The sequence below is a fragment of the Pseudorasbora parva genome, chromosome 2 (genome assembly GCF_024679245.1).
Source record: "Pseudorasbora parva isolate DD20220531a chromosome 2, ASM2467924v1, whole genome shotgun sequence".
NCBI lineage: Eukaryota > Metazoa > Chordata > Actinopteri > Cypriniformes > Gobionidae > Pseudorasbora > Pseudorasbora parva.
Genome location: NC_090173.1, coordinates 38,020,435 through 38,038,064, shown reverse-complemented (window position 1 = coordinate 38,038,064; position 17,630 = coordinate 38,020,435). Strand labels below are relative to the sequence as shown.

General features: G+C 39.3%; 1 protein-coding gene across 2 annotated transcripts; it reads left to right on the top strand.

The window, feature by feature from the left end:
• znf281a (zinc finger protein 281a) lies at positions 1–17,447 on the top strand. 2 transcript variants are annotated; one of them, XM_067418834.1, is made up of 7 exons: positions 1–217; positions 4,169–4,704; positions 9,316–9,417; positions 9,521–9,644; positions 12,495–12,578; positions 12,731–12,849; positions 12,919–17,447. In XM_067418834.1, the coding sequence occupies exons 2-7, from the start codon at positions 4,264–4,266 to the stop codon at positions 14,581–14,583; spliced, it is 2,535 nt and encodes an 844-aa protein (XP_067274935.1). In that variant the 5' UTR covers positions 1–217; positions 4,169–4,263; the 3' UTR covers positions 14,584–17,447. The 2 variants fall into 2 exon arrangements, with proteins under 2 accessions (XP_067274935.1, XP_067274936.1); XM_067418835.1 differs by lacking the exon at positions 1–217 and adding an exon at positions 242–383.
• The last annotated feature ends 183 nt before the right edge of the window (positions 17,448–17,630 follow it).

Here is a 17,630-nt window from a genome sequence, read left to right as displayed (position 1 = left end):
TAGTTCACTATCGGACGCTGCTCCAATGCCCTGGATCGGAGCGTCTGTCTCCTCGCAGGACCCGTCGTCCTTTCTACCCACAGTTCCCCGCGCTCAGACAAGATGGAGGAACGCAGCAGCTGCGGGAGAACAATGTTTGGACTCTGAACATTAAAAGAAACGAGCGAGGGGGGAAATACAGAGCGAGAGAGAGCGCGCCAACGGTGGACATGCACTGGTAAGCGAAAGCCTGAGAACAGCTTTGCGTGAAGTTTGATGCGCCGTAGAGGTGCACGCAAGCGGGGCAGACAACAAAGCGCAGCGTCGTAGTGTAGCATATAGCCGCGTAGCTTGACGCGGAGCATCAATTGTTCGTTGGAGTTGCATGGTGCTGTTTATTATGGGTAAGCGCTGTCGCTCGCACAACCGCACCATTGTCCCTACTCTATATGCCTTCATTTCTTGTTTTGAGCATGTGACGTAAAACAAAATCCCACTACTTTCCAAAGTGCTTTTGTAGTTAGTTATTGCAGATATTTTTATTATATTTGTAATTATATGATTGCTCGTTGCATGTTCTACACTTCGCCGGTGCATTTTATTAATTACGCGTCGCTTAGCCGGATAGCTAGCGCGTTAGCGGCGAGGCCCTTTGTGAGTCGGCATGAAGTTATTAATATGGATCCCACCATAACGGTCCTGCTTTAATATCAAAAACTTAAAACTCCCACGTTCACATTATAAATTTCAGTGTCCCGTGCCACGGTTCGTGTTGTTTTTCTCTCTCTAATATGGCCACTCCGTCCTGAATTGAGTTTCGGTTTGATTTGAGTGTGTGAAATAAATGATGTATCTCTATGATTTATGAGCTAGCTCAGTTGGCTAACGTATGCACGAGCTATTTACATACCATCTGCGTCGCGTGCCGTCTGCGCGCACTCACAACAAAGAGACGTGAGCCGCGTGAGATACGAGACGCCTCTACAAGGACAAAGTGTTCCTTTATTACTCCACAACACGTTTGGACCCACTTTATATTAAGTGTCTTTAACTTTTATATACTAACATTTGAATTAATAACCTGATATGCGCTTATCGTGTACAATATCGTTTTTTTTCAAATGTATTTGTATAGCGCTTTTCACAATACTGTTTCAAAGCAGCTTCACAGAAAATGCATGCACCTACATTACAATTTAAAGTGATTTATCAGAGAAGACCAAGTTATGTATTTCAGAAATGTATACAAAGCACACAGTTAGCTAATAATGCATTATTAATATATGTAATAATTTAAGGCACAACATATGTATGTTTGCACGCACACACACACACATAAAGACACCTAATATAAATTTGGAACCACGTGTTATTATAAGATATGTTTTGAACCTCTAATAATTAGCCGCATTTTTGAACTGTCTATGTCTTGAATTGGCTCCAATTTATTGTAGTAGTTAGACTTCATCTTTGCCCTGAATGTGAAGTGACATGGATGGCGAGGTTCTGACTAATGCACGGCATCTGGTTCAAATCCAATCCAGCAGCCTTTTAAGGGGAAATTAATAGTATGAATCATCGGATGTCGCATGAATCCAAAGAGCAATTGGCCATTGACTTCCCGGAAACATCATGTGTGGCTACTCTCGTCAAATCTGCACACATGCAATAAGACAGGCATGGAGACCAATCTGTAATACCACTAACTTTAAACTGATAAAAGCTTTTTTTAATTTATTATTTTAGTGACGGGCAGCGATGAATAATACAATGCCCCATTTAAAAAGGGATATTTGGACCAAATGTTTTTAATAATTTACCTCCATGTTGTTCTAGACCTGTATGACTTTCTTTGTATCATGAAAGAATATATTTTGATATTTCTTGTCCATACAATAGAAGTAAGTCGTAATGAAAACTTTGGTTTGGTTACCTACATTGTTCAGAATATCTTTTATCTTTTAGGTAAAAGTCAGATTGTAATTGTAATTATTTAACAATGAAATATCTTTCAGTGGATGAACTCACTTGATCAGTTAGAATGGTTTCAGTGCATCATGATTTGACTCCTGTCATTGTTTCATTGTTTGTGCTTAAGTCACTTATTATATTTTTCATATTAGATTTCAAACTTATAGTATAATTAACATTTGGTTTGTTCATATGAGAACATGTAGGTAGACACAGTAGATTACATATGTGATTTTAAAACTTAAATACAGGGCTAAATAAATTTACAAACTTGCATAGTAATGTGTATCAATTCTATTAGACCATAAGAAGTCAGTGCTGGATGCTCAGTCTTTAAACTCTTGACATTTACATATAAAATAACCAACACAATAGATTAATGTAGGCCCCCATAAGAAATATTTCTCTCACGTTTTATTTGACACAAGACTTAAAAGTATAGGAAGAATATCCCACAGGCCACCATCCACTAACATTCCTAATGTTAGACAGGTTCACAGGGCACAACATCTGTGTTTATATTTAAAACATGATCTTAATCCTTAACGTTCAAAATAGAGCATGAGAGCAAACACTCGGCAGTTTGTTTTGCATATAGCGTCTTAAAATGACTGTGCATGTGTAAATACTGGGTTCTTCAGCTTGAAAATAGAAATGTTGTCATTACATTCTTTTCTAATTAGTCCTCCTGTTTGGTTTAATTTACAAAAAAATCAGCTATTGGAATGAGATCTTTGTCAGTAAATAACCTTTAAATGTAATCATAATCTTCTCTAGGTTGGGACATTTAATGAGAGAAGTGTTGTATTTGTGTGCTTTGGACTATTTACAATTAAAATACATGTAGATGTTACTGTGTTATGAAACTAGTCAGTTAATGACTCTATAATAATACGAGTAAAGATTGAATAATAAAATATTCTATGAGATCAAAGATTTGATCTCTGCAGCACATTTAGCTTTACAGCAGCTGACATGTCTTTTGTGTCTGACCCACAAACCTCTGTGATTAATCCAGTTAAGCACTAGTTGGATCAAAAGAGCATATGGCTACTGTTCCTAAGTTTGTCCTCAAATATCTACACATCACACTAGTGCATTATGATTTCCATCACTTTGGAAAACCTCAAACCATTATTGTTCTCGTGCATACATTTGTCTTAGTGACCTGGTTTTAAGGAACCTCAACAAAACGAAAACTCTTCAGAGAGTTCTGGTTTTAAAACTAATATGGCTACTTGGTTCTCCATGGCACATTTACACTCTTGTAGCTTTTATAGTTTTTGCCAAGTCAAGATTTATTTGATCCTCTTAGCAATGAAGATATAGAATATTAAGGAATTCAAATTCAAAAATAACTGCAAGATTGCAGTTGTGATGCCAATTTTTATGGGGTTGTATTTAATTACTGCTACTGATATCTAGAATGACATATACACTACTATTCAAAAGTTTGGGGTAAAACATTTTTAATTTAGGGGTCACATTTTCAAACCATTTTTACTTTGTGACAGGGTGTATTATCCTGCTGAGAGAGGCAACAGCCACTAGAGAATACCCCTTCCATGAAAGGGTGTACATGGTCTGCAACAATGCTTAGGTAGGTGGTGTGTGTCAAAGTAACATCCACATGAATGGCAGGACCAAGGTTTCTCAGCAGAACATTGCCCAAAGCATCACACTGCCTCCACCGGCTTGCCTTCTTCCCATAGTGCATCCTAGTGCCATGTGTTCCCCAGGTGAGCGATGCATGCACCCGGCCATCCACATATTGTAAAAGAAAATGTGATTCGTCAGACCAGACCCGTCATCCATTGCTCTGTGGTCCAGTTCTGATGCTCACGTGCCCACTGTTGGCACTTTTAGTTGTGGATAGGGGCCAGCATGGGCACCCTGACTGGTCTGCGGTTATACAGCCCCATATACAACAAACTGCGATGCACTGTGTATACTGACACCTCTCTTTCAGATCCAGCATTAACTTCTTTTTTCATTTACCTGTCAGTGGTCATAATTTTATGCCCAATCTGTGTTTTTTTATGTCTTCATTATTATTTTGTAAATTGCAAAAAAAAGCGAGTAAAATCACTTTTAGTACTCAATATGCAATTTACAAAACTAATTCCTTCTGCTACTTGGCTAATCGGACACAGTCGGCAGCATTGTAATGTACTGTATGTGAAAAATGTCAAATTATTTTCTTTTTTGATGTCTTTAGGATGAGTGAAGTGGCCTTGCATTGAAGCAGACCCCATCGCCCCCATTCCAGCATCAGTGTCTGTGTGATAACACTCTGAGTCGTGCCCCTTCAACATGAGCCTGATCCAGGACAAACTTGGCAATGAGTTCCTCCGCTCCAACGGTGGCATGGAGCCAAGCTTCGGTCCAGGCATGCTCATGTTCAGCCACCTGCCCCCTGTTACTAGTTTCACCCGCCTGGCCAGTCAAACAGTTATGGCTGACCTTCAGCCTCACGAGATGATCCTGAAGAAGGAGAGGGACTCGCCGGACTGTGGAGGAGGAGGGCTGAGTGCTGGAGGCATGGGTGGCGGAGGTGGCATAGGAGGGATGATGGGAAGTGTGGGCGACTATGTTCATGCCATGGGCATTAAACAGGAGAAGGTTTCTGAGCATGATTACAGGCTTCCTCTCTACCCGGGGGGTGGAGCTGGAGTACGAAGTGGAGGAGAGTTGCTGGAGGTGTCGCTGGGGAACCATCAGAACCTGCTGGTGCACGACCTCAGTCTGGGAAACGTAAGTGTGCAGTTGTCTGTCTGTAGAATTACCTTTAAACTGAAAATTACCCCATGATTTACTCTCAAGTCGTCCTAGGTGTAGATGATATTCTTCTTTCAGATGAAAACAATTGGAGTTATATAAGAAAAAAAATGTCCATGTTAAATCAAGCGTTATAATGGTAGTGAATGGCATCCCAAAATGTGAAGCCCAAAAAATTGCATCCATACATTGTAAAAGTAACTGCACGTCAACACAGATAATGATGCTGAAGTATAAATGAAAATGACATGTAGCTCACGGTGCAGGTCTGACACAGAAGTATAAAATCACCCTTAACCCCTTAAGTGTCACTGGCCCACCGGTGGGCCCATTTGCCACTGCATGTTTAAAACAATATATCCTATATTTGTCCTGATCTAATGTTGACAAACTATATATCATTCGAAAGCTTACGAACTCAAGATTCATCCTGTGCAAACCGATTTGAAATCGGACCTTGCATTACCATGGAAACGGTGCTCTAAATTATTCTAGCGGGCTCCTCCCCAAGTGGCGTTGTCATGTTTCATATTTATTTAACATATTTATTTAATTTATAATAAAAACCTTTTCTAATCTTGACAAAACGCATATCGTCGGAAAGGTCTTAGTCTCACGGTTCTATATCTGCAAACTGTTTTGTGATATTTACACAAAAATATATACATTTGACACAGGAAATTGCATTTTAAAAAATCTATGGAATTTCAATGACACCCGGTGGCTATTTGTGGTACAACGCCTAAAACAAAACTTCATGGGAACTTCAATTTTTGTGATATCAACTTCAAATTTGGAACACAAATTGATTAGACATATGGCTTTGATTTGATAGTAATTTTAGAGTCCACATTATTTTGTAACATATATATTTTATATTAAATATTAAATATCTAGTACAGTATTTTTGATTTACAGTACATTTAAACTTCCATAACTTTTTTAAACTTAACTTTTTTGAAATTATTTCACTTGAGCAATACTCTGCTGACTGTCTTCTTTAAAATGAGACCAAACTTATGTCTATATTCCAAAGCATTCTTGAATTGCAACCATTTAAGATTGGATAGTGAATTTTCATGTATATTTTCAAAAAGGGGGGTGACACTTAAGGGGTTAATGCCTCTTGCAGTTCAAAACACTTACATTTTTTTTTTGTTAGTATAAAGGACACAAGCAAAGCAGCTGTATGGAGAACGATTATAATTAGGGCTGGGCAAGTTATCGCGTTAACGCATTAATTAATACCGACAATTATTTTATCGCGCATTAACATAGTTATTTATTATATTGAAAGCACGTTGCTCACTGCCTCTGAATACACATACAAACAAACCATTGGTCACAGGAGAATACTGTCTGTAAGCCAAAGACTGGACAGTCTTGTCTGGGACAAATAAAATATTAAAATAAACCAGAAACACAAGAGTGATTCAGATTTTTTGTTGTTGTTGTTTTTATTATATTAAACGTAAACAGCGATTTGATGAATGTATCTCTGCCTCTGGTAACAAAGTCGCGTTGAGGCTCGCTGTCTCTTTGTGAGACATTCGTGGAGAAATCAAAACAATTGAGAAGCAATACAAACTCACAGATGAAACATACTGGGGTAAAACTGAGCTTTTTGTAGTTATTGATATTTATGATATTGTTAATAACACAAGTCGACTTTTGAAGACAATCACTTGCTGCCCCCTATTGGCAGTTATGTTTAAAAGTATGATTGCATGTTTTATTTAGAACATCAATCTTATATCATTAATTATTGCAGCTGTATTTTTTGCAGTTTAAATTGTTTAATTTGATTGGTACCAGCCTATAGTGTCTTTACTATTATAACTGAATTTATTAATCAAATGGAAGAATTTAACATGAAAGATGATGCATAAATTTAATAAGATTTTTTTTTTTTTAAATACCTTTATAAAATTAAATAACGCCCTAGGGTGAATATCTCAAAAATGCAGATTTAAAGGGATAGTTCACTTTGAAATTAAATTTTGATATGTTTTAGCTTACCTCATGGGCATCCGAGATGTAGGAGTATTTGTTTCCCCAGTAGTTTCAATTTTGATCATTTTAGGTCAAACCATTCTAGTCTGTGCCTTACATAATGCAGGTCTATGGTCACCACCTCAAAGAGCATACACAGAGAAGTCCAAATTAAACAATCCCCCATCGTAAGTACACACTGATGGCCTAAGACACCAAACAAGCGTTTTGTGTGAGAAAACGAACAGTATTTATATCGTTTTTACCTCTTGTACACCACGGGAAACATGCACGCGCACCCTCTGATCAGTCGGACGTAGTGGTGTACAAGAGGTAAAAACGATATAAATACTGTTTGTTTTCTCACACAAACCGCTCGTTTGGTGTCTTAATTTGGACTTCTCTGTGTATGTTCTTTGAGGTGGTGACCATAGACCTGCATTATGCGAGGCACAGACAAGAATGGTTTGACCTAAAATGATCAAAATTGAAACTACTGGGGAAACAAATACTCCTACATCTCTGATGCCCATGAGGTAAGCTAAAACATATCAAAATTTAATTTCAAAGTGAACTATCCCTTTAAGTAGGCCCATGTAAAAGCTGACAGAACACTGACGAGAATATTACTACAGAATCAATATATGTATACCACCAATTTAATTTGATTAAATTAATGTTTAAGTTGATATTTACAATAAATATTGTAACTGTTACTAACTTATAACTGCTGTAAAAAACACCTTATTTGTTTAAAGTGTTTGCAAACCATATGTTATTGCACTTTTGTTCATATAGCAGCACTTTTGTATTCATTTTGTAATTTTGCGCATACTGCGATTAATCCTGATTAACCACAGAAAATTGTGATTAATCGCGATTAAACATTTTAATCATTGCCCAGCACTAATTATAATGGATGAAAGCACTTTTTTTGGGCTCCCATTCACTGCCTTTATAAAGGATTAGCCAATCCAAAACTCAGATTGTGTTTTTTTCAAAGAAGGATGGCTTAAAGGGTTAGTTCACCCAAAAATTTAAATTCTCATTAATTACTTGTTCATCTTTGGAACACAAATGAAGATATTTTAGTTATATATTAAGGCCTTCATTTACACCAATGTCATTTCCTTCCTCAAGACCCATAAAGGCACTAAAGACGACGTTACAAAGCCCATCTCACTACAGTGGTTCTACAATCATTTTGTGAAGCGATGAGTAGTTTTTGTGTACAAAAAAACCTACATAACGACTTATATAGTGATGGGCTGATTTCAAAACAAAGTTTTGAACATCAGTTTTCAGATTTGAAATCAGTGTATCGATTCACGATTTGGATGGCCAATGTCATGTGATTTCAGTAGTTTGACATGCAATCCGAATCATGAATGCTTTTTATCATGTTGTTTTTGTTTTAATGTTTTTAAAATGTTAATATAATCAAAACGTCAAATTTCCTAGACTCGAGTTAAGCCAGATTTATCAAGTTCTAGATTCTTACAAGTCATATAGCTCTATCCAAAGCTGAGCTTAATGCAGAGTCCAAGGATTTTCCAAATTGTTCTTCCTGTTAGTGATGTCATATCATTTATGTGGATGAGTGACACGACTAATGCAGATTTGTCCGTGGAAATGTAAAACAGCACCTTTCCTTTTCATACTGTGATAATTAAGCCCTTTCCAGGGTTATAAGGGCAATGATCCCATTTAATCATTATAAGGGCTTATTGATCATCTCATCCGCAACGATCGCTGAAAGGAAGTCGAGCTGAAGCCGACTGCATCTGGCTCTGTCTTTGTGCAGTAGCCAAAGGCAACTATGATTACATTAATAAAATGGTGACTCATTTTAATCCACAATTATTTTTAGCAGTACTTCAAGAAATAGCACGCATAACATGTTTGTTCTGTTTTTTGTTTTCTGGTTGGTTGGTTGGTTTTAACCTATACCAGTAGCTCTTCCTCCATGCTGTTCTTTGTGTTGTAAGAAAGGTCATTTAAAAGACATCAGAATAGAGCAAAGAGTGAGGGTTTTTTTGTTGTCTTGTTTTCTATTTTATTTTGTCAATGTTTATTTTTATTTTGAGTGATAAGGAATAATTAATATACTAATCTCATTCAGGTGTTTTTTGTGTGTGTGTTTCTGCAATCTCTTGTTGTATACTGCTCAAATGTGACACGCTATTCAGATGTGCAGCTGGTCAATAATCCACGTGAATTTTTTTTGTTTTCTTCCATTGATGGAATCGAAAATGCCACTTATTCTCTAGGGATAGATATAGAGGCTCGTAAATGAGATTTACCACCATGCCTTCTGCCACATGCACAGTAGGGAATACTTTTAAATATTCAAACTAGACTTTCTTCTATTCTGTGCATATTAGGGAGTTTTGGCTGCTTTTTTGTTTAATTAAAAAAGGCACAGAGTGGCCCACATGCAGTGTCTCTCATTTACGCAATGCAAGTCTCAGCCTACTATGCATACAAAATGAAAAACAGATTTGCGTTTCACAAATGTTGTGTGAATGAATGGGGTTTTTGTTGTCTTTTATTTAGTCTGCTCCCAATCCCATTCTATCTTTGTTATCCTTCCAGCTGTCAGGACGGCTGGTAAAGGAATCCTCAGGGAGGAAAGGTCGAAGGTCAAACGGCGAGGGACAGGAGGGCAAGACACGGAGGAAACGAGGAGAGTCGAAGGTGCAATCACGCAAAGCTTTTACATACAACAAAATGTAAAGATATACCATCATGTAATAATATTAGTGTTGTCTAATGCTGATCATTGTTTCATTGTCTGCAGTCAATGATGCTGGATCCAGATGGAGGGAGCTTGTCTCCAAACTCTAAACCGCACATCTGTGAGCACTGCAATGCAGCGTTCCGAAGCTCCTATCATTTACGCAGACATGTGCTTATACACACAGGTCAGCATGCGTTTGCTTTTACACTCAAGAGCGTGCATAATTTAGCATGTGCTCTACACAGTAGACAAACATTGGCCTATGCGCACGGTGTCATCACCAATCAATTGGGTCCAAGAATTAACAGGCAGTATTAAGAAGAAATTTAAGGCTGTTTCAGACTGCAAGTGTCAGCAGTGCATGAGCTTCACGTCAGTGGAACTACACATTACTGCAGCTGCAAACTCGTGACAGCATTCACACTGGAAGCGTTTGTACAGCTTTACAGCAGCTCTACCTAATGCGCTACATAATGTTTACTTACATTATATAAGTGAGTATTTCTTTATAAAGATAACTAGCCTATATTTGTTTTTAGAAGTTGGTCATTTATAAATTTAACAGTCTTTTAACAGTTTAAAGTTTGTTAACATGGGGAGATGTAGGCTGCAACATTTGCATGTAATGGTAAACGACCAAGAAGACGGCTCCGATCATGCAGTTTCATTCACGCTTCGATATGTTTACAAGACAGTTAACTTTGCGGACAAACAAAAAAACCCTGCACACTGGTTTGATTTGGGTAGTGCTCGGGTAGTTATACTACTATTTACTATTTTGTCTCAGTGACAGTAATATTATTTATTTTTCTTAAGCAAAAAATAACTTCAGATGCAGCCACAAATCTAACACTGCAAGCTGAAAAGGGTATTTTAGTTTTACAATACTGTATAAATCTAGTAACAAATAAATCTAGCAATATAAAAAATAATTATGCATAGATGGTTGCTTATTTTTCACTTGAGATGTATTATTAGTATTATTACATAGAGATGCTAAATCTACTGTAGGCTATAAAAGTAACCTAATATATTATTTCAATTTCTTTACGTTAAACAGAATTTTTTTGACGGGTTGCCTTGAATACCTTTGAGTGTCAGTGTTCATGGTATGAAAGTTTTTCTCAAATGAAACAGTAAACTCATGAAGTGACAGTTTATGCATTCAAGTCCTGCAGAACATGTAGGAGTAATATTTAAATAGTATTTTGCAGTTTAATATTCACAGACACTAGTATATATTTGGCTACAGTCTGGAGCCCTGGGCTTAGATAAACACGGAAGCGGCTGAACACAGCAGCAGGTACCGAATATACACCGAGTCGGTAACTTGCTACTGAAACACTGGTATCATCAAAAAAAATTACATTTCAGTACCGAATTTCTGAAATACTGCTAATGCGTTTTCATTTTTTCTTCCTTGCTCTAAAAGTGGTTGCTTGTAGCAAAACGCAACTCGGCTGTCGTCATTATGGCCCGGCCCGCCGACTCTATACACGACTTGATTGGCCCGTCCAGATTGGGAGGAACACAGCTCAGAAGGGTATTGAGAGTTCCTAGACGACACTTGAGGGCAGATTAAATTTGCTGCCGCTAGGGTCCGTCTAGATTTCTAGGCTAATTGAAGTTAGAAACATATACCAATGTTTTACGTAACTTTAGAGACGGTCCCTCAATTTGCGAACGTCAAGCAGACTTTATGCCAGTCATATAAGATGCGCTAGTTCTGCTGCGTTTGTTTGAAAGTATTTTTGGGGCTGAAATAGAACAAAAATTGCCAATCACTGTATGCTGAATGAATCTCCTGCGTAGTACATCGCACAATCTTCTCTGCTTTTAGTGTAGATTTCAGTGAGAGAGCTTTGCGCTCTGAACAAAACTTCGGCTAATCTGAACGCCTCTGATTATTATATTCATAAACTCAATAGAAACACGTGTGATGTACAACGCGATTATAACAAATGGATTTTGAGAAGACCATAAGAGATGTGGCTAGTGTGAGTGTTACATGCGCCACAGCCAACACACACCCGCAGATGGCGATTGTTAATGTCATTTAGTCTTTTTTGAATGTTTGATTGCGTTCGGTGTGTGACGCGAGGGAGCTTCCATCTCTCTGAATTATGGTTTTGCAAACATCGTCTTGCTCTGCGGTGTATGGCTAGCCACAGTGCTGCTCAATGCTATCGTGCTATCTGGCTGCAAACTGCGAAATTGATTTCCTGAGCAGGGGCTTGTCTCATAACTCTGTGTCTCATTGATCCGTGCCTCCATTCAGGAAATCCATTCCATAGTTTGCAGACAGCTAGCAGACAAGCAGGCAGGAATCATTTCAGCAGACAACGTTAAAGCGCAGACATGGCTCATGGATATCGGATTTCTCCGCTGGTTGGATCGGGAAAATCTGATACGTGAATTACGCTGGTATCGGTCCCGATACTGGATCGGATCGGCCCCATCCCTAATTGCTGAAAAGATGTGCAACACCTAAGTGACAATATTTTGGGGATTATTTTTATTACAACAGACGTAACTGCCTGGATAGGGGAGCTTTTGAGGATTGTCATTGACAACGGGAACTTTTGAGGATTGTCATTGACAACGGGAACTTTTGAGGATTGTCATTGACAATGGGAACTTTTGAGGATTGTCATTGACAACGGGAACTTTTGAGGATTGTCATTGACAACGGGAACTTTTGAGGATTGTCATTGACAATGGGAACTTTTGAGTAAAAAAGGTTGAGATCCACTGCTTTAATAGTGCCCAAATAGGGCAGCCAGCTCTTCAGTTCTGTTTTTTTCTTCATTTCTTCAAATATTTCATAAAAAATGCTATTGTTTTTTTTTTTTTTTACTGATTTCTGGCAAATGTCTTTCTAAAGTACTTATTTTACTCTTATGCACACTGATGCCGGTACACACAGTACAAATACATAGGGGTGCTATAGGTCACATTAAAATCCATTATGTTGTATCTGATGTCATAATCATAATGTAGTCATTATGAACACGGTCAATACTCTCCTTTACAGGTGAGAGGCCTTTTCGCTGCACTCAGTGTAACATGAGCTTCATTCAGAAATACCTCTTACAGAGACATGAGAAGATCCACAGTGGTAAGTTCCTCAAATTTGTTCAAACTTCAGCTTTCATTTCCACATTTATGTCTTATTTGTTTGCTGCATGTTCATCATGCTTCATTGCAGGTTCTGTTTTTGATGTACATTTTTTGAATCCTGTTTGGTCTACAACTTATTTTTCTATTCAGGAGAGAAGCCATTCAGCTGTGATCAGTGCAACATGCGTTTTATTCAGAAGTATCACATGGAAAGACACAAGAGAACTCATAGTGGAGAAAAGCCATACAAGTGTGACACCTGCCAACAGGTGTGTTTCATGCAGTTTTAACCAGTTCTCATTTGGGTATGCTTTCGTCTTATACTGTTGTCCCTTTAGTATTTTTCCAGAACAGACCGGTTGCTGAAGCACAAGCGAACATGTGGAGATGGCATAAAAAAGGGCGTGGATGGAGCTGAGCACGAGTTGGGCGGCGCAGGTGATGGAGAACACGGCAGCTACGGAATCTCTCAGGGAAATGCGGCCACACCTGGTCGCAAACGAGGCAAGTCAAAAAACGCTGGTGAGGGGAGTGAACGCAAGCGTAAGAAGTCATCTGGGCCTTTGGGGATGACGCATAGTCAGGGAGCGGATGGTTACGGGGTGCATGACTTCAGCTCAGCTGGGGACCATGGGGTCTCAGCAACGTCATCTTCAGTCCAGGCGGGCCCCAGCATGCATGGTGAACATGGCCGGGCTCCCAAGATGGCCTTCAAGAAGGGGAACAGGAAGTCCCTGGAGAAGAATAGTCACCCTATGGATCAATCCAAGCCAGGAGGCATGGAGTTGCCTGGTGGAGTTGGCTTGGAAGGCCTTGGACTTCTTCCAGGTCCAGGTGCCAAAAATGGACCCAGCAGTAACTATGACGATGCCATGCAGTTTTTGAAGAAGAGACGATACCTCAATGTGACAAACAATGGTGGTGCCGGTTCTGGAGCTTCAGACTACGATGTGGGTGTCAATCATCTCCAGTCACAACCGACAGTCATTCAGGGTGTCGTTTCTGGAGTTCTAGATGCTGATGCTGCGCTAGGCCTGCTGGACTCGTCTCCTTTGGGAGATTTAAAGCAGGACAAGTCTGGAATCCCAGATGAGGTTCTCCAGAGTTTGTTAGACCATTATGCTCACAAGTCTGATGTGACTTTTGACATCACTGATCCACATCACGTGGAGCTCCAGCCAGCCGGAACGGATGCCACAGACCCATTGGGACCCGAGGGCTCCCCATCAAGTCCCAACAGTGGCGACAAAGCCGTAATCATGCACGAGTACTCGCGTTTTCTTCTCCAGGCACTAGAGCGAACCAGTCACAATGCAAGCTTCCCTTTGGGTCCCAGTCCTGTTTCTGTCGTGACTACCACGGGACCATTTCCTGGGCATAGCCCGCTTTTGTCAGATAAGCATGTGTATACTTCCTCACCTCTCGAGTACTCGTTCTCACAACCAGTCTCTTCTTCGCCCTCCCTTTCGTCTGTGCCAAAGTCTCACTTTGGTCTCCTAGAGGGCTCTTCGCCTCCAACGGGCTTCCACATGAGCAGCCTGGAGCAATCTGCGCACGCGCAGCAGCTCACACCTTCCCAGGAGCTCACAGAACAGCTGGACAAGCAGCACACCACTCCTCCTCCACCTTCACACACCCCCAACGCCAACGCCTACCAGATCGCACCTCAGCCTCCTGACCTGGGCGGTCTAAAAGAACCGCAAGGGCCAAAAAATGGAGCCGCAGCCACTACTGGAGGATTCGCCCTGGCTTCTTCCCAGGACCTGGCCACCCTGGACCCAGCCAAGGCTTCTTATCAGATTGAAAACTTTGCCCAGGCTTTCGGGGCACAGTTTAAAGGGGGCCGAGTGCCCCTGGCCTTCAGCAGTGACTCGGGGCTAGAGGTAAATCACCGCTTACAGACATCAGTCTCCGAATTCTCAGGGTATAGCAGTCTCTTGGCTGATGCCAGTGACCCAGTCAGCAGTGGCTCCAAAACCCCAACAAGCCAAAGTTACAGGTGAATGGGCTCCTGTGCCTAGATGCTCAGATGGTGGTTTTCTATTTTTTTTTGTCATGCTGTCTTTATTTTGTGTTGTTGTTGTTGTTGTTATTATTATTGTTATTATTATTATTATTGTTATTATTATTATTGTTGTTGTTGTTATTTAGTTCTCCAACTTTAATGAAATTTTAATATTTTTCTCACTGCCATTTATGTTAATTTGAAATTTCACTGTCCTTTGGCCTGCAATGCATTTTCTATTTCACCCCCCCCCCCCCTCCCTTCGCGCTTCAATTTCCTTTGGAAAACAAGGAAACACATCCTTTTTTTTTCTTTTTTTATTCTTAGCAGACCTTTAGTTCTGCTGTTAATCAATAGATGGGAAAAAAAACTAGTGAAATAGTTTACTGTTTCCAACATTCACTCACATTTTAGTAATTGACTTCACAAGCATGTTAAAATAACTATGAAATTGCAATGGCAGGGAGTCACCCAGAACTGAAATCGTCTGTTACAATGATTCAAGTATTACTCAGGAAAATGTGTGGACGGCAAATCTATAAGAAGGGTAGCAAGCATTCATCGACGAGGCAGACGCTTTGCAAATACAAAGAGCTTTTTCAGGAGATGTTTTTTTTTTTTAAATTATTCTTCTGAACGAGTGCAACAAGTAGAAGACCGAAGCGCTGCCTGCTAAATTACACTGACACCACTTTCCACTTAGCTGTATAGAGATTATGGTACTTTTATCTCAATGTGAAATGCTTACATTCTCTTTCAGTAAGGGCCATATATATATAAATAAATATATATTTATAAGAATATCTGTATGTAAAATAACATATAATCTTTCTTGAGACTGGCAGGTTTTTTGGAGGGAGACGGAGGGATTGAGTTTGTGAAGGGAGTCCTGTGACTGACAGCACACAACGGCTCCTTCACTCTGTCCTCCTTTTTTTCCCCTTGGATTGTGAAGCCAAGGGCTGTACACTAGAGGGCGCTGCATGCGAGCATGCAAGTGCCTCTTGGCACAGGCCAGATCATGGGATTCTTCTGTGCCTGTCTGGCATGTTCATCTCTTTGCCCACCCCACCCCCACTTCACCTTCTTTGTAAGAAAGAATCCCATCTAGCACTTTTTTTAAACCTGTTAATTTTACATGGTGAATGAAACTACCCAGGCTGATGATCACAGTATGTGAACTCTGCTAATGACATGCTGTTTTTGAAAAGGGGCGGGGTTCATTTTAGTAAGTGTAGATTATGTTGAAAAGGCCATTGATGAGGTCTTTCTGATGGAAAACTTTAGTTTCAATGGGACTTGTTTGCTGGAATTAAGGGTGGGCTTTCCTTGGGGTGGGAGCATATAGGGTGTATTTTTAAAAATATATATTTTATTTCCAGCTTCTCATGGATGTAGGGCAGGTTATAGTTTGTTTTTAGAGGGTTTTTTTTGTGTCCGTTTTGTTTTATTTAAAAAGTATTGGATTTGGAAAATGTGCGGTGTTAAAATGGCCCCTTTTTTACAGATTATCGTGTTTTTTCAGGCCTTTCATCAGAGGCAACTTGTAAAATGTCCCGCTCTTAGTAATTTATATAATATAGTTCCTAAATATACTGACTTACAGTCCAAAAGGAATTCAGCCAACTTATTGCAGTGTGCATGCAGGGCAAAGTATTACCTTGAACTACATTTTTATACATTTGTTTTGTACTGTACAAGTATTATGGTTTTTTTGTTTGTTTTTTGAACGATCAATAACTGTCTTCCATCAGCGCTGTTGGCGGCTGTTACACTGTCCTTGACTTACTGTCATCTAACATTGTTCTTTCATGTTTTACTCCTTTCGCACCTGCCAATACCCCAAAGGACAGAACCACATGCAAGATTTTTTGACAGGTGTCCGTCTCTTGGGGAACACAAACAGACCACTCTAACTCATTTAGGAAGGTTGAGGTACTCCGTTCACAATAATGGTAGTAATAATAATCACAATAAGGAATGTGATGATTTGACTAAAATGAAATCATTACAGCTGATGATTTTCTACTTCTTATCACTGGTGACCGAAGCAGGGATATCAAAGAGCAACTTTTTGTAGCATAACTGATGTGTGGCTACCATTAAGAAGCGCCTTAAATAGGCACTGATTTTCCTCTTTCGGGACAATTTTCTGCAAACAAAGCCTAATGGCATAGACATTGATTGTTCTCTGTCCGGACCATGCGCACAGTGTATTTCTGAACATAATTTCCTTTTCCGTTGGTCAATTTGTATTGTTTCAATAGCTGTAAGGACAGGAGATCCAAAGATGTGATGAATAAACTTTGATTTGAATTCTTAGCATGCAGATTGTGCACAATCAGTTTACTTGTGTTTAGAACTCATCCCGTGCCCTGCAGTAATGTTCATTGTTTGGTTTTATAATTTGCCGTGGAGCACAGCTGAAATATGATTTCACGTTCAATGTGTAAAGCACCCTCAGACACTGTTACGCCTCAAATGAGATCCTGTTTGGCTTGAATAATGTCAGCCATCAATCTGTCAGTGGTTGTCACAATTAAGTTCTCTTGACGGTTTCTTTTTTTTTTTTGTGCGATCCTTGCTGTTTATTCCTGAAAGTATTTATTTTGTTTACACACAGTTAATAACACTACATTAATTTCCTCTCCCTTGGTGAATTTATTTTTTACTTTTTTGCATGTACATTTCTGATAACTGTTCTTTTCGCCCCCTTTTTGTCACCATGCCAAATTTGTAGCTAATGTTCTTTTTCTCTCCTCTTATTTTATTACCAGATTCTTGTGATCTGATACACAGGGCTATACCTGTCCATTTTGACTTTATTATTGATTAGGAAAAACAATAAAAATGCTGATATCATTGTGTTCGGACGATTGTTTTTTTTCCCCATCGTGGCATGTCACAGCTCTTTTTACTTATATCTTGTTTGATAAACGCATTTTTGATTAGCTCAACAGATAGAATTGAAGGACTTGTGTAGGTGGACTTAAGGTTCTGGAACGCTACTGCAAGAGCAGAGGTGAATTTGAATCTAATCTTGAT